Source organism: Octopus sinensis, linkage group LG7, assembly GCF_006345805.1.
Source record: "Octopus sinensis linkage group LG7, ASM634580v1, whole genome shotgun sequence".
NCBI lineage: Eukaryota > Metazoa > Mollusca > Cephalopoda > Octopoda > Octopodidae > Octopus > Octopus sinensis.
The window spans coordinates 25,992,849-26,008,575 of NC_043003.1; the positions used below are offsets into that span (position 1 = coordinate 25,992,849).

Sequence of the window (15,727 nt, forward strand, 5' to 3'; positions counted from 1 at the left end):
TAAGGTTAAGATTATGGCTAATAAGTTATCTAAATGATAAAAAGCAATATTTCCAATGGAAATGTTGTATCAAATAGGTTTAGTGATATAAGTTGAATTATAAATTTGTTATTCTTAGACTGTGCTAGTCTACTTACATTTCTTTTTACTAGTTTTAGCTGGTGGGCTGTAAAACATCTTCAAAATGTGATACTTCCATACTTCCCTAACAGGGAATGGAACTGTGAGCAACTGTAAGACAGCCAAGGACATTTACCACTATGCTACTGAAAAAAATAAAATAAACTGACTGAAATCACTGCTATTGAATCCAATATATCAAACATCACCATTTACATTTATGTGTGTCAGGTTGTAAATCTCTGATACTGACCAGTCCAAATATTTTTATGTACAATAACAATAACTTGTTAGAAAGTTGTTGCTGTTTGTTCCTTCTCGAGCCATGCCTGGCTCATAGGGCCGGTTTCTCAGTTTCCTTGGCATATAGGTTCCCCACCTGGACGGGATGTGGGTCTGTCACAGGTGAGCTGCAAGATGCAGTTCGTCATTACCTTCTGCCGGAGCCACGTAGAGCTTAGGTGTTTCGCTCATAAACATACACATCGCCTGGTCTGAGATTCGAACCCATGATCCTTCGACCACGATTCTGCTGCTCTAACCACTAGGCCATGTGCCTCAACTGTTAGAAAGTCATGTAGCATTAAAATAAATTGAAAAGCCATCTTCCCATCAAGAATTAGATTTACAAGGTGGTATCAAAAAATACCCAGGTTAGTTATCTTTAATAAAAAATAACATTTAAGTTATGTTAAAACTCCTAAATAATCACCTTGCACAGCAATACACCGGTCCCAGAGTTCCTGCCACTTTTGGAATCTAGCCTGGAAGTTGTTTTCTGTGAGTTGAGGACATTCTGTGATTCACTCTGGATCTTGACAATGGCATTAAAACACCAACCTTTGAGCTGCATTTTTATCTTGGGGAGGAAATGGAAGCCTGCAAGGGCTAAATCTGGTGAATAGGGCAGGTGTGGAAGCGATACCATGTTTTTGGTGAGAGGCTCATGAGTAAGAAGAACTCAGTGACAGGGAGCATTGTCATCATGAAAAATCCAATTCTTTACACTCCACAGATCTGGTTGCTTTTGCTGAATCTCCCTTAAATGCTTCAAAATGTCACAGTAGAACTCTCGATTGATGGTCTGGCCCTGGGAGATGAATTCTCAATGTACAATACCATGGATGTCAAAAAAAAAAAAAAAAGAGCATGCTCTTGATTGGGGTGTGGACCTTCTTCTGCTTTTGAAGTGCCTATGCCACTCAGAACATTGCATACAACCCATTGCCTTGTTGCTCTTTGTTCCTGTCCATGACAAAATCACAGACTAAGGTATACACGTGATCACAAAAACATAAGTTTCACAACTTGTGAAGTAAACACAGCTATGTCACTTGGCACACTGCTAGCTCTCATTGTGTGCTGTCATCTTTTGGCGTGCTACAGAACTAGTCTGGGAACTTTTTGATATCACCTTGTATAGATATATCGCAATAGCTGTAGCTCCCACAAACTGGATGTGACACTTTCAGACCTCTAGTAGTAAAGAGCCCATACCAGACAATTCCTTTTAGCTTTTCTGATGATTGCCAATGTTTTCTGATGATTGCCAATGTTTTCCCTCAAATCCTGGTATGAAACTGATTCATAATTTGGCTAGTATTTTATTAATAATATACCCACTCTATTAATATATGTTTTCTTCGAATTCATGGGCTTTATATTTATATATATATATGTAATTTATATATTTTGTTTGTTTTCTTCACAGAAAAATCTCAAAGCACTCAATATAGTGATGTTAAATGCATGTAGATCCTGTTATTGTGAGTGAACAAAAATACTTTTCCTCATATATTAACCTTCGATGCAAGTAATTTTAGAGCTAAGTGTACAAATTAGGGAATCTTAAAAAATACAAAACATGCTGATGAGCATGTGGGATTGAATGGTAAAAGGATTATGCAAAACCTTTACAAATGAGGAAATAATCTTGTTTACCCACTGACATATAAACATTATATATATATGCACACACACACACAAACAAACATATAGACATGCATGCGGATATATATATATATATGTAAATACTGAACAGGAATGAGTGCACAATGGGATAAAATTTGTATATTAAGGTTACCAATGGTTTCATGTTAAGAAAAGTATATTAATATCTTAGCAATTTTTCAAGATGACCACATGAAGGTGGTGTTCTTCATTTTGGATGAAAACATAAAACCTTTTGTGAAATGTCTCAGAAGTTCATAAAAAGTCTCATAACTTTCTGTGAATTCCAGAGACATTTCACAATTTTTTTTATTTTCATCCAAAATGGAGAACACCTCCATGTGACTGGCTTGAAAAATCGTTGAAGTATTAAGATATTTTTCTTAACATGAAACAAATGGTAGCCTTAATACACAAATATATACATATATATATGGGATGAGGTGGTGAAGCATGACCTTTGAACATTAGGCCTCACCGAGGCAATGACTAGTGACCGAGACCTTTGGAAATATGCAGTGCGTGAGAAGACTCAGCAAGCCAAGTGAGACCATAACCCATGGCCTATGCCAGGGGTGTAACCAGCCCACTTATGCGTACCTTTCCTTCAGTGGACACTTAACTCTGCTTGCGAAGACCTGTTGAGGCAAGTGAAATCGAATTGAATCAAATTCAATGACTGACACCTGTGCCAGTGGAGCACTAAGAGTACCATCTGAGCATGATTGTTGCCAGAGCAGCTGACTGGCTTCCGCACTGGTGGCATGTAAAATTCACCATTCGAGTGTGATTGTTACCAGTATCGCCTTACTGGCACTTGTGCTGGTGGCATGTGACAAAAAATATTTGAGCGAGGTTGTTGCCAGTGCCACTGGACTGGCTCCTGTGCAGGTGGCACGTAAAAAACACCATTTGAGCATGGCCATTGCCAGTATTGCCTGACTGGCCCTTGTGCTGGTGGCACATAAAAGCATCCACTACACTCTTGGAGTGGTTGGCGTTAGGAAGAGCATCCAGCTGTAGAAACTCTGCCAGATCAGATTGGAGCCTGGTGCAGCCAGCCATGTGGTTCGCCAGTCTTCAGTCAAATCGTCCAAACCATGCTAGCATGGAAAGTAGACGTTAAACAATGATGATACACACACACACACATATATATATATATATATAATATATATATATATACACAAACATATACAGATACACAAATACACACACACACAATATTTTTGCAAGGAAAAGGTTGTCAGTTACTTCAAAGTTTTGGCAATCTAACCATTATTGCACACAGTCTGATGAGGGCTATACACCCAAAACTTTGAAGTTTTTTCCTTGTAAAAATAAAATAAATATGTTACTCTACTGGAAGATATTAAGTGATCATTTAATTTAATGTTTGACTGTTTTCATATATAACTATACATAAAACAAACATTAATAATAATTATATATATAAAGGAAAATGGAAAAAATATTGAGAATTTTTTTTTTTTACCAGAAAGATATTACGAATCAATGAAAGAAAAAAAAATAAGAAAAGAATGAAATAAATCAAGTGTTAGTAAGACAGAGTAAAGCTAAGAGATTTAAGTAGGTAGCAGTTTTTAATGAAATATTTGATATTTTAACACCTTACATAATCAGGTATTATTTAGTAGATTGAGAAGAGAAGAGAAAGAGATGGCTGAAAACTTGGTTGTTGTTGCTGTTGTTCTACCTGTCACTTCAAACCACAAAACAAAGAATAAACTATGCCGAATGAACATACAGCGACAGAATGCATACATACACACTCATGCACACATAGTCCTCAAACACGTATGCATCTGCATGCATCACACACATACTGTGCCCTCCAAAATATTACATAAAAGACATCGGCTAGAAGCTTATTATGTAAGACATGAATCTGACCAAAAAAACTGGCCAAAAGTTACTTAAGTTGTATTGGTAATTTGCAAGGATACACTACGAATTGTTTCAAGAGAATTCAACATAGCTGGGTTGTTTGTGCACCTGATGAGTAAATTACACAACTGTGATGTAATATCATGAAATGATTCATATTGTACTCTGCTAAATATATTATACTATAATAAACTCTGTAACTCTGGATTTCAATACTCCAATCTCATATATATACATATATACAAAACGATCACACACGCACGCATGCATGTTGACAGCTTTATTCAGTGGTTATGTTTACTTATTACTGGGGAGATGTTTTATTTGGAGATCCATACAACTGCATCCAGATTCAAACAATTTTATATTATGCTCTGATGCATTTGGATACAACTGTGCTATTTTCTGGACGAAACATCTTGCAGGTTGTCAGTAACCATTGAAATAAAACTATCACACTTTATTACTTGAAGATACCTTAGCCTTAAAACTAAGGAAAACAAATATACAAACACACACACACATACATATAGGGAGTAGCTCATTTTAATATGAATTGAAAATACAAATGTGTTCTAATTTTCTTTTGTTTTGGGATAAGATTTTTCCATATTTGAGCTTATATATATATATATATATATATATATATATATATATATATATTATATATATATATATATATATAATATATATATATATGTATGTTTTATGTTTATTTTCCAAATGAACAGTAAAAGAAATATCCAAGAAATTTCAAGAAAATATGAAACAAATCTTAACCAAAAGAACAAAAGATAAAGCTGGAACACAATGGGATTTTTCCATAGAACCCTTTAATCCACAGAAACAAGCACCCATGTGAATACCCACTAATTTACCTATACACACATAACCATCCGGTTAAAATCATGTATAATATATACATATACACAGAAGACTATCTGTCCTCACACATAGATGCTATCTGCCCTGTGAATCCATTATGCATATGTATGTGTGCGGGTCAGAAAAAACTGACCCCTTCTCAAAGTTCCCTTCCTCCTGACACTCATTTCCCAATCAACCACAGTGCTACTACCCTAACCTTCCTTCTTTCATTCATAAAACAGCAACAACAACAACATGAACACTCAGAAAACCCACTAAACAGGGACACCTCACAACAGATTTACAGACCTCACAACTTTTGTGTAAGGGTTAACATTAGACCATTGGAATGACAACTTGAAAATCTGTAGTAATGTGTACATATGTATGCATGCATGTATGTATCTATGTATGCATATACATGTATGTGTGTGCGCATGTTTGACTAAAAGTCTTGTAAAGTGTGCGTATGTGTTGTTTGTATATGTGAATGTGTAAATATAATTTGTATAGTGTATTTATCAACATGTATCCTTGTATGTATGTAATTATATGTTGTAGTTACATTTTCTCCCTACCCAGAACAGATAACCAAGGAGAGGGGAGCTAGACATGGGTAACAGACTTAACTAGGATAAGGACGAGGAGGAGAGAGAGAGAGAGATGACACATAGAAAGCAAAACAAACAAGGAATAATAGAAAATAGGGAATTTTACATTTTCATAATATATATATTGTGCATATATCATATATATGTCCCATATGTAATAATGTGTGTGTGTGCATGCATGAGATATGTGTGTGTGTGTATGTATATATATATATATGTGTGTGTGTGTGTGTATATGCTATATAAATTATGTATACATATAATTATATATATTACGTATTTTTCATGTATATATATATAAATATATATAAATGTATGTGTGTATTTATGTAAATGTATATTTTTTTTTTAATTTGTCCTTTTTTCTCATCATTGTTAGTTTTTCTGGAAGATTCTTATATATATGCTTTCATTGTGTGTGTGTGTGTGTATATATATTGTTTCACACCCTTCTCTCTACCATATAATTAAATGGACTTTGAAAAAAAAACAGAGAGAGACAGAGTGAGTATATATAAATATATGTATACATAATTGATTGTGTATATATATATATATATATATATATATATACTGTATTGATTGGCGGTGGTGTTGGCAACAGGGAGGAGGTGGGGTGGGAGATATCTAAAAGTTTCAAGGACAGAAGTGTTATGGAAAGAGGAAGGCGGGGGTGAGAGATAGGAATGTGTATCCAACTATCCATCCATCCATTCATCCACCCATCCATCCATCCATCAATCCAGTCGGTCATCCTTACCAACCAAAATACTCCATAATATCCGGCCGATACTCTCCTCTCCACATGTGCCCACTCCTGTTTGCTTATTGGTGAAATATAACTTTTAGCAATCAAAATGATTTTGTGCATGCATGTATGTATGTACATGATGTGTGTGTGTGTGTGTGTGAGTGTGCGTGTGAATGAGTGTGTGCATGTGTGCGTGAGTGTATGTTAGTGTTGAAAAGCACTCCGACGCCACTGAGAAACCTTCCTTTCACTTTACATCATTATACAAATATAGTTCTCCAGTAAATTGAATCAAGTTTTGCAACACACACTCATCAACCCACCATCCCACTTGGTACAGTGGGTATCTTCAGTTATTTATATAGATATATATATATGTATGTATGTGTGTGTATGTGTGTTCATGTATAGATGTTTATATATAGGAAAAAATATTTCAATGTTCTTTTCATTCTCCCTTTTTAAAATTTTTTTTCTATTTCTTTTTTTTTTTTCAAATTTTTCAAGAACCTGCCGCTCCCCACCAAAAAAACAAATAAAGAAAAAGTAAAACAAACAAACCAATAACAACGACAACAACAACAACAACAAACATGCGTTGCTGTAGCTGTTGAGGATGGAGTATTTTGTATACTGTTCGGTCTTTGTCCGTCTGAGGTGAGGGAAGGAGGCAGAGGAGGGAGTAGTATTAGTAGTAGTTATAATTAATGTTCAACATTGGACAGAGAAAAAGAGAGAGAAGTGGGAAGAGCAAGGGGAAAAGGGAACAGTTTCTGGGGAACAAAAGTTTCATTTGGGGATGGGGGGAGGAGTGTTTCTTTTTATTTATTTTAATTTTTTTTTAATTTTTAAACAATTTTTTTTTCAGTTTTGTTTGATGCATCATTATTTAATATCAATCCTTGTTATTATCAATTACCAATTGTCATTATCAGTGTTTTTTTTTTGCTTTGTTTTATCCTTTCATTTCCCCCAAAAGAGCGATATTTAAAAGTTTAGTTAGTGTCCAGGAAATTCTCAGTACTTGGTCGGTATTCTTTGTGAGAAAGGAAAAGAATAAAGAGCCGAGATAGAGATAGTCTTTCTCTAAAATCCTTGTTTGGTAGATCCGCCACATGATGGGAGAAGTGTCAGCAAGTGTTACAACAGAGGGGGCAGGTCTAGCGATGGGAGCAGAACGGAACTCACAGTCCTTCAGGCTTGGATTTTGTTGTGTCATAAGCGCGGATGAGCTCTGCCTGCAAAGTCACAAATAAATTGGTTAAATAAGTTACATAAATTTGATTAATCAAACACACTGAAAATAAGAAATAAGGATTTATGATAATTTCATTTAAGCTCTTTTCAGATTCCAAATAAACCAATAAGCTGTTGGCAAGAGCACACACTGACAGTTTTTACCTTCACATCAGAATTTCCTGTAAATGGAGCCCTACTGGTAAACACTGTATGATGTGTATCTTTTACCTTTTACCTGTTTCAGTCATTAGACTATGGCCATACTGGAGCAACTGCCTTGAAGAATATTTAGCCTGGTCTCTATTGGTTTCTTTGGCCAAACTGTTAAGTTATGGGGAAGTAAACACACTAACACTAGTTGTCCAGCAGTATAGGGGGGAGGGGGAAAACATAGACACAGGGACCTTCTGAGTTTGTACACTAATATACGTTATGTTGTTTGTTTTATTTACTGTACATTTTTTCATTTATTTTATATATATATAAAACAGACTTCTTGCTGTTTCTGTCTGACAAGGATTTGGCCAGCCTGAGTCTATGGTGGAAAACATGTCCTAAGTGCTGTGCAGTGGGACTGAACCCAGAACCATGGGGAAGCAAGCTTCTTACCACACAGCCACGCCACACCTATATTCCTGTATGAGGAATTTAATGAACATGGAATGAAGTACTGAACACTACACACATGTCATATGTCAGAGACAGTTTATAATTAAAAATCTAAATCTAAAAGTAATACAGACTGAGTAAAATTTGGACAAAACAGAACACTGGTGGTGGATATTGTGTGATGTGCATGAGGAGTTTTATGAACATGGAATGGAATGATGTACATCACATGCATAAAAACCTTCTTTGGTCATAAATGACCATGGGATTGCATCTAGGAAGTTCCCCTCCAAGGCACAAGTCCGGGCAAGGTTGTTTATGGAAGACCAGCAGTTGCCCATGCATACCAGCATACCATCTCCACACCACTGATGTTATCCAAGGGAAAGGCAAACGCTGATACAGCTTGGCACTTGTGACATCATAACTCATTTCTACGGGTGTGTTCTTGAGCATCTTGCTCAAGAACACAACACATAGCCCGTTCCAGGAATCAAACTCACCACCTCATGATTGTGAGCCTGATGCTCTAACCACCGAACCATGTGCCTTCACATCACATGCATATTACACACACACACATACAACCCCCCCCCCCCAATGTATGAGGACTTGGCTGACAAGGCTCTTGTCAAGGGATGGCATGTGGTCTCATTCCTTATTGAAGTCAGCTGCTGCAGCTTTCTTGCTGGGTTGGTATGCTATTCCCTGCAGAAGATTGGTCTGGAATCCAAACAACTAAAGAAAGCCACCAAGGAGATAGGCATGGTAACTGGAACCAGTACAGTGCAGCAGTGGTTGACAGGAGACAGCAGGTGGAACCCTGCCACAAGTTGAAAACAAATTCAATCATTGCTGCCCCACTCAGGTGAAGTATACAAGCAAAGGAGTGACATGTTTGTGACTTGAAGATATTGGTGATGATACAGAAAGTTTTCTGACATTGAGATGGATTCAGAAGAAGCGCTTTCAATATATCTGAGTAGCTCCAGCTTTTTCTGCATAGGCCAAGCATCTCCAATGCCTATTTCGCCAGTAGTGGAATGCCTTCTCCAAATCCAAGGCTAGATGTGATTCCTGAGCTACAAGCTCACTGATAACACAATTTTAAAGGGGCAACGGTCTACGCTTACAGTATGCAGTTGTTTTTGTCCTATATCATCAACTTACAGCTAGATTGACTGAACTATTTGATAATAGGCACTCCAACTTACCAGAGAGAGAAAAAAAAAAGCCTCTTGACTGATTATCTGGTAATCTATCCTAACACTCCCAGACCACAGTTCACCAGTTGCCAGAAACAGGTACCAGATAAATATAGTAATGTACAGACCAATACTACAATCATGAATAGGTACTTGATTGATGTTACCAACATACAGATCACAATCAGTTCACCTAGCAAAAAATGTCTCATGAACAAATGGTGATGTAATGTTTATAAAAGTTACATTAATAATAACACCAATAACAAAATGATAAGGTTTAATCCTTTAGCGTTCAGATTACTGTGTCAAAAGTAATATTATTTATCGATATAGTTTTCAATTAATCATGCATTCTATTGTAGCTATGAGATCTCAACAATATGTTTATTTTTAGAATGACATTGTAGGATAAGTGTGAGAGGCCAGACCTGGCTGATTTGAAGATAATACGAATAGAATATTTGGGCCAGATATAGCTAGTTTAAACAGTAAAGGGTTAATAGCGTAAAATAGTATTTTACAGTTGTTAAATAAAGAAACTATTATAAAATGATTGCTAACCTGTGGAATAACTCCATGTTCTTCTTGAGAAAATGCATACCCATCTATGAGAAGAAAAACAAAGACATGATAAATTTCATGAGAGTGTGTGTGTGAGAGAGAAAGAGAAGAGAGAAAGAGGGAGAGATGGGGGATATCTATAACAATTATATCAGTTACAGAGTCATTTTAGCTAATTAAGAACACATAAAGACAGGCATAATCATTTTTTGTTTATTTGTAATTAGTACAGTCTAATACGAAATTAGATAAAAGACTGGTGCTATTATTAAGAAATAAACAAAAGTGACTATAATAGATTTTGTGTGTTGTTAATCAGCTAAAATGACTCCTCTGTTATGTAATTATTTTAGATTCAATACATGGCCTCAGGTGAAGTTAATTGCTAACAAATACAATTCTGAAATTACATATACGAGAGAGAAAGGGAGGAAGAGACAAAATACTTAACACAGTTTATAGCAATGTGTTGAAATTTTATGTTTTGTTTTTACGACTTGTACAGTTAAATATGCAATACTTAAAAACTGGACTAAATAGAGAAACAGCAGAGCAACAACATCATTCAAAAATAAATTGAAGACAAGCAATAAAAACAATTTCTTACTTGCTTGGAATAAATTTACCTGAAATGGTTAAAGTATTAAGGGGTTGGGAACGAGGTGACTTGTGCAGGGGCAAGGGCTTAGTGTTACTGATAGAAGTCAACAGAAAGATTGGGGCTCGTGGAAAAAGTCTAATGAAAAGGCTGGTCTTAGGAGTTGAGAAAAACTTGGTGCCATGAGAGAAGGGGCTCCACACACAGGGAGAAAGTTGGCTCCAAGTGTAAGAGGAGAGAAAAATGGTCTTAAAAATACATAGCTTTGTTAGGAATGGTGCATGTAGGACCTCTGTAGAGTCTTGTGAAGAGTGTACATGATAATAACCTTACATCAAATATCTGGACCTACAAAATCTTTGAACATTCCTCTCAGCTATTATTATCATCATCGTCATTTAATGTCCATTTTCCATGCAAGCATGGACTGGATGGCTTGATAGGAGCTGGTAAGACAAGGGGCCCACACCAGGTTTCATAACCTGTTTTGGCTTGCTTTCTACAGCTGGATGCCCTTCTTAAAGTCAACCATTTCACATGGAACCATCACCAGTGCCTTTTACATGGCACCAGTACCAACGCTTTTTATATGACATCTTGGTTTTAGGATAACACTTCTGTTGTGGTGGGTGATCTTTTTGAGTACAGCTATGTGCCTCTGTTATCTCCTTTGTAAGACTCAGTGTTTTGATACAAGAAGAAGTGAACTTTCTCAAGCAGTGGACTATCCCAAGTATATGCTCTTATAAAAAGAAGAACACTCTTTGCTATTTAAAGCCTCTTTCCCTTACAATCTTAGTGGCACTTGGCAGCTCTCATCATACTGAGCCCCTCAATGAAATGCAGCTTTCACTAGTGGCCCTTATTTCTCCTCCAGCCATTACGGTAAACACCAGCCACAGTGGAACACTTACAGAGCTTGTCTACCAATGCAGCTCAATGCAATGCTATTACAATTTTGATTTCTTTATAGATTAGTTTATGAAGTTGTAGCAGGAAAAAAAATGACATGAAAGTCAGCAGACACCAGCTCTGCAACTCACTTATTGGCTGGGATGTGACAGCTTTCTTAAGCCATGGAGTTCACACTCAGCTCTAGCATGATAGATTGACCACAACTTAATTCAAGTCACCCAGTTTGCTAACTATTTCTCCTGTAAGTCAGCCATGCAACTTTGCAGATGCTCATGTAGCTACACACACAAATTTTATAAACATGTATTTTTTCCATCATTTTGTATAAATTTTTTATATAAATTCTCTACACTAACAAAGTTACACATGCTTATAAAGCTCAGGAAATATCCTTGCTGTATAATGGCAAGTGGCCTTGTGGTTATGCCAATTATACAATTATATGATTGTAATTTTGGTTTGTGGACTGGCATCCCCTTATTGTAATCTCAGTCACTTACACCACATGGAAATTGAGCAACCGACTCCATGAGTCCCAGGACTCAAGTCAGCAATGTCCAGGGAACTTATGTATGTGCACACACATACACACACAATCATGAATTAAAAGTAGTGCTAGTGTTGTAAACATTATCAGCCACATATAATATGCGTTTTCCTTGTTCGCTGGTACACTGCAATATAGCATAGTGGAAATGACTCCCTCAAAGGACTGGGTGTTAAAACACCTGAAAGTCATAAACAGGTGAGACAACTTGTCCATAATCCCATTCAGGAGTAACAGATACCGATATTTTGCCATTTTTGTGGTTTATCAACATCATGGACCCAAATCAAACTGGGGGTGAATCAAATTGCCTGTCTATATATGTAAGTAGTGTAAAAACCACTAGCTGGTATGTTATGATGACGCATACATAGGGAGAGTGACAGCTGAAAACAAAATCATAAATGTCAAGAAACCAAATTTAATATATAAAAAGACTCAAAACAGAAAATTAGTCTAAATAAATGAATTGACTATAAACAAGAGTTTATACATACATTATATATAATAACACATATTCATATACATATGATGAACATTCAGTATACACATATAAACATGCACAATATGCCTACATGCATTATATAGAGATATAACATGCGTAGTGTAGAAATATGATGCAACCTCGTAAATAAACATAGATACATACATAAATATATAAATACAAATATCTGTTTCAATTTCTGGCACAAGGTCAGCAATTTCAGGGGAGGGGGGGAGTCGATTACATTGACCCCAATGTTCAACCGGTATTTATTTCATTGACCCCCAAAAGGATGAAAGGTTAAGTCAACCTTGGTGACAAATATTAATATAATATAATCACATAAATTTGTTGTCCCATTTTGAGATGGTAGGGACTGGTTTGAGGAAGACATGACATCTGTTGATGTTAACAGCTTGAGTGACTTCCTAGAAGCTCTTGTATCTCTGTAAGGGGGAAGAAATATATACTGTAGGTCAATTTGCTAATTGTGTTTTCCTCCTTGCACAAACTAGACGGTGTAGCTGAAATGGTGGTGATGCAATGGAAACTTTCACACCAGTTATACAGACCAACAAAATTGCATCCAGGTATCTGTCCACTGTTATCTATATGTTGTATGTCTGTTTGAGCAGCTTGACTATGACTACAAAGCAATTATATATATATGTGTGTGTGTGGTTAGGGAGCTTGCTTCCTGGCTACATGGTTTCGGGTTCAGTCCCACTGCGTGGCACTTTGGGCAGGTGTCTTCTACTATAGCCCCAAGCCGACCGAAGCTTTGTGATTGAATTCGGTAGGTGGAAGTTACTGCCATGTATGTATATGTGTGTGTAGGTGCTTGTGCCTCGCTGAAAGAGAGAGAGAGGGATAATGTGTGTGTATATAATATATGGATTATTAAGGTGGCTATTCGCAATTTACAACCAAAAGGCAACATGTATAGCTGTCACTGAAGTGATGGAGAGTGGTAGTCAAAACAACTCTTAGCCATGTGAGAGCGCTTGACCTATTTCTAGCAATGTTGGTGCTGACTAGCACCCTCTGTTACTTTAGTAATGACTATATATAATATGTATATATACATACACACGTCTGGTGTCATGTAAAAAGCACACATGCCAGGGCCACATTAAAAACACCCACGCTGGTGCCAAGTCAAAAAGAACCCAGCACACTTTGTAGATTGACTGGCATTTGGAAGGGCATTGAGCCATAGAAACCCTACCAAAACAGACAAATGGAGCTTGGCCAGCTCCTGTCAAACCTTCCAACCCATGCCAACATGGAAAACAGGTGTTAAACGATGAAGATGATACAATGCAGGCATAGCTGTAAGGTTAAGAAGTCTAGTTCAGAACCACATCGTGTTTCTAGTTGAGTTCCGCTACATGACAGCTGAGATAATAATGCTTCTACTGTAACTCCAGGCTGAATTTCATAGATGGAAACTGTACAAAGTCCGTTGTGTGTGTGTGTAAGATTGATTAGCATTTCTCTTTCTCTGAAAACCACTGAGCTACAAGCAGTGATGTCAACCAATCAGCTGCTGGCTATGTAGGTTTGAAAATGAGTGGAATAGGCAATCTCAGACTTAAAAAAAAAATATATATATTAAAGGTTAGTGACAGGAAAGGGCATCTGGCAGTAAAACCATGCTTTAAAAATACAGTTATCTAATCCATGCTTGCACAGATAAATGGATGCAAGAAACAAACAAGTCTGTGTATGCCTATGTATTTATGTATGTATGAATGTATAATATACATATAAAATCAGGAAGAAGAAGAGACATCAAGTTAGTAATTTTGGTAGTCAGCAAATTTACCCATCTGTGGAGTTGGTGCCTGTGCTGGAAGCTAAGTGGAGGAATTTATTAACAATCACCATAACATGACCATCATTCCATAGGAACAAGTGCCATATTTAATACTTTCATAAGGTTGAAATAACAATAACAACAACAACTACAATAGCAACAATAATGATGATTTCTTATCCAAGTACAAAGACTCAGGTCTGTAAAGAAAGAGAAACAGAAGTCTTGTGGTGTTCATGCCTCTCCCCAAAGGCAAGAACTGAAGAGATTCCAAGACAGGAATTGAAATCACATTGCAGATGTAGATTACAGATTATTTATCGCTGCACATCTGCAAACATCACAACAACAACATGATCATAATGATTAACAGACTTTATTATTATTTTTATATTTTTACTCAATTTCAAAACATTTTCAAGTCTTAACGCCAGCAGAGAGGTTACTAGCAAACATATAGCCTCATTCACACAGATCTATGTACCGTTTTTGATGGAATATAAGATGCAGTTCTTAAAAAAAAAAAAGTAAAAAGCACCCTGAGCCCTATATGTGAAGTTGCTTTAACCCTTTTAATACCAATCTGCCTGGAACCAACCCTGGTTCTATGACACAAATTTTCCATCAAAATTTCATGTTAATTTATATTCCAAACACAAGCCGAATAATGACAATATTATGTTAATAAATTCCTTATAGTTTTCAGAATTGAGACAAATGAAGAGTATTTTAATAGAAACATGGTAACAAAAGGGTTAAAACATTACATGCTTTAATAACTTTTTTCTGAATATGTGCAACTGAATTTGAGGTGTTTGGTATGTCTGTGTGACTTTTATGCCATCAAATACGGTCTTCATATGAAGTTCAATTTCATATAAAAGAATAAGAAACACACACATATATGTATCTATATGTGTGCATGCCATTTCATTAACTGCTACATAGAATAAAATGAGGAAGACAAATAAAAAGGAGAGACTATAACATGATCAATGGAGTATCAGTCCAGGTAAAATTAAGAGAGGTCGTTAGTAATAGAAATAATAATAATAATAATAATAATGATAATAATAATAATTTCTAAGGCCAGCAATTTTGGTAGGAAGGACAGAGAGAAGGATTTAGTCAATTACATGATCCTCTCTCTCCTTCCATACTTGACTGGTACTTTATTTTATTATCTCCAATGGATAACAGGAACAGTTGACCTTGGTGGGATTATACTCTGAATGTAACAAGCTGGAAGAAATGCTACTTAGCATTTTGCTCAACATGTTAATGATTCTGCCAGCTTGTTGTCCAAAGAATAATACATTTTATCCATGTTTTGTAGAAATAACTTTGGTAAATGACAAAAAAGAAAAAAGGCAAATATTTTATATATATATATAAAGAAACTATTTGCTAAATGATAAAAAAAAAACAAATTCAATATATATATTAAAAATGAGTGATCTTTGTAGTAAGATGGATCTGGTGTTGTTAGAAGTGTTTTGTTATATTCAATAACATGCATATGAAACTGCAGGAAAATGAG

General features: G+C 36.0%; 1 protein-coding gene across 11 annotated transcripts in view; it reads right to left on the reverse strand.

The window, feature by feature from the left end:
- Window positions 1–5,995: 5,995 nt before the first annotated feature.
- Window positions 5,996–15,727, reverse strand: part of LOC115213810 (probable phospholipid-transporting ATPase IA) — a 509,671-nt gene continuing 499,939 nt past the window's right edge. For 10 of the 11 annotated variants that reach the window (XM_029782682.2, XM_036504660.1, XM_036504659.1 and 7 more), the window contains 2 exons: window positions 9,825–9,868; window positions 5,996–7,445 (listed from right to left, as the gene is read on the reverse strand). In XM_029782682.2, the coding sequence (XP_029638542.1) occupies window positions 7,392–7,445; window positions 9,825–9,868 (98 nt within the window). In that variant the 3' untranslated portion in view covers window positions 5,996–7,391. Of the gene's footprint in view, window positions 7,446–9,824; window positions 9,869–15,727 lie in introns of those variants that run through there. The other variant, XR_004999986.1, reaches the window with a different exon arrangement.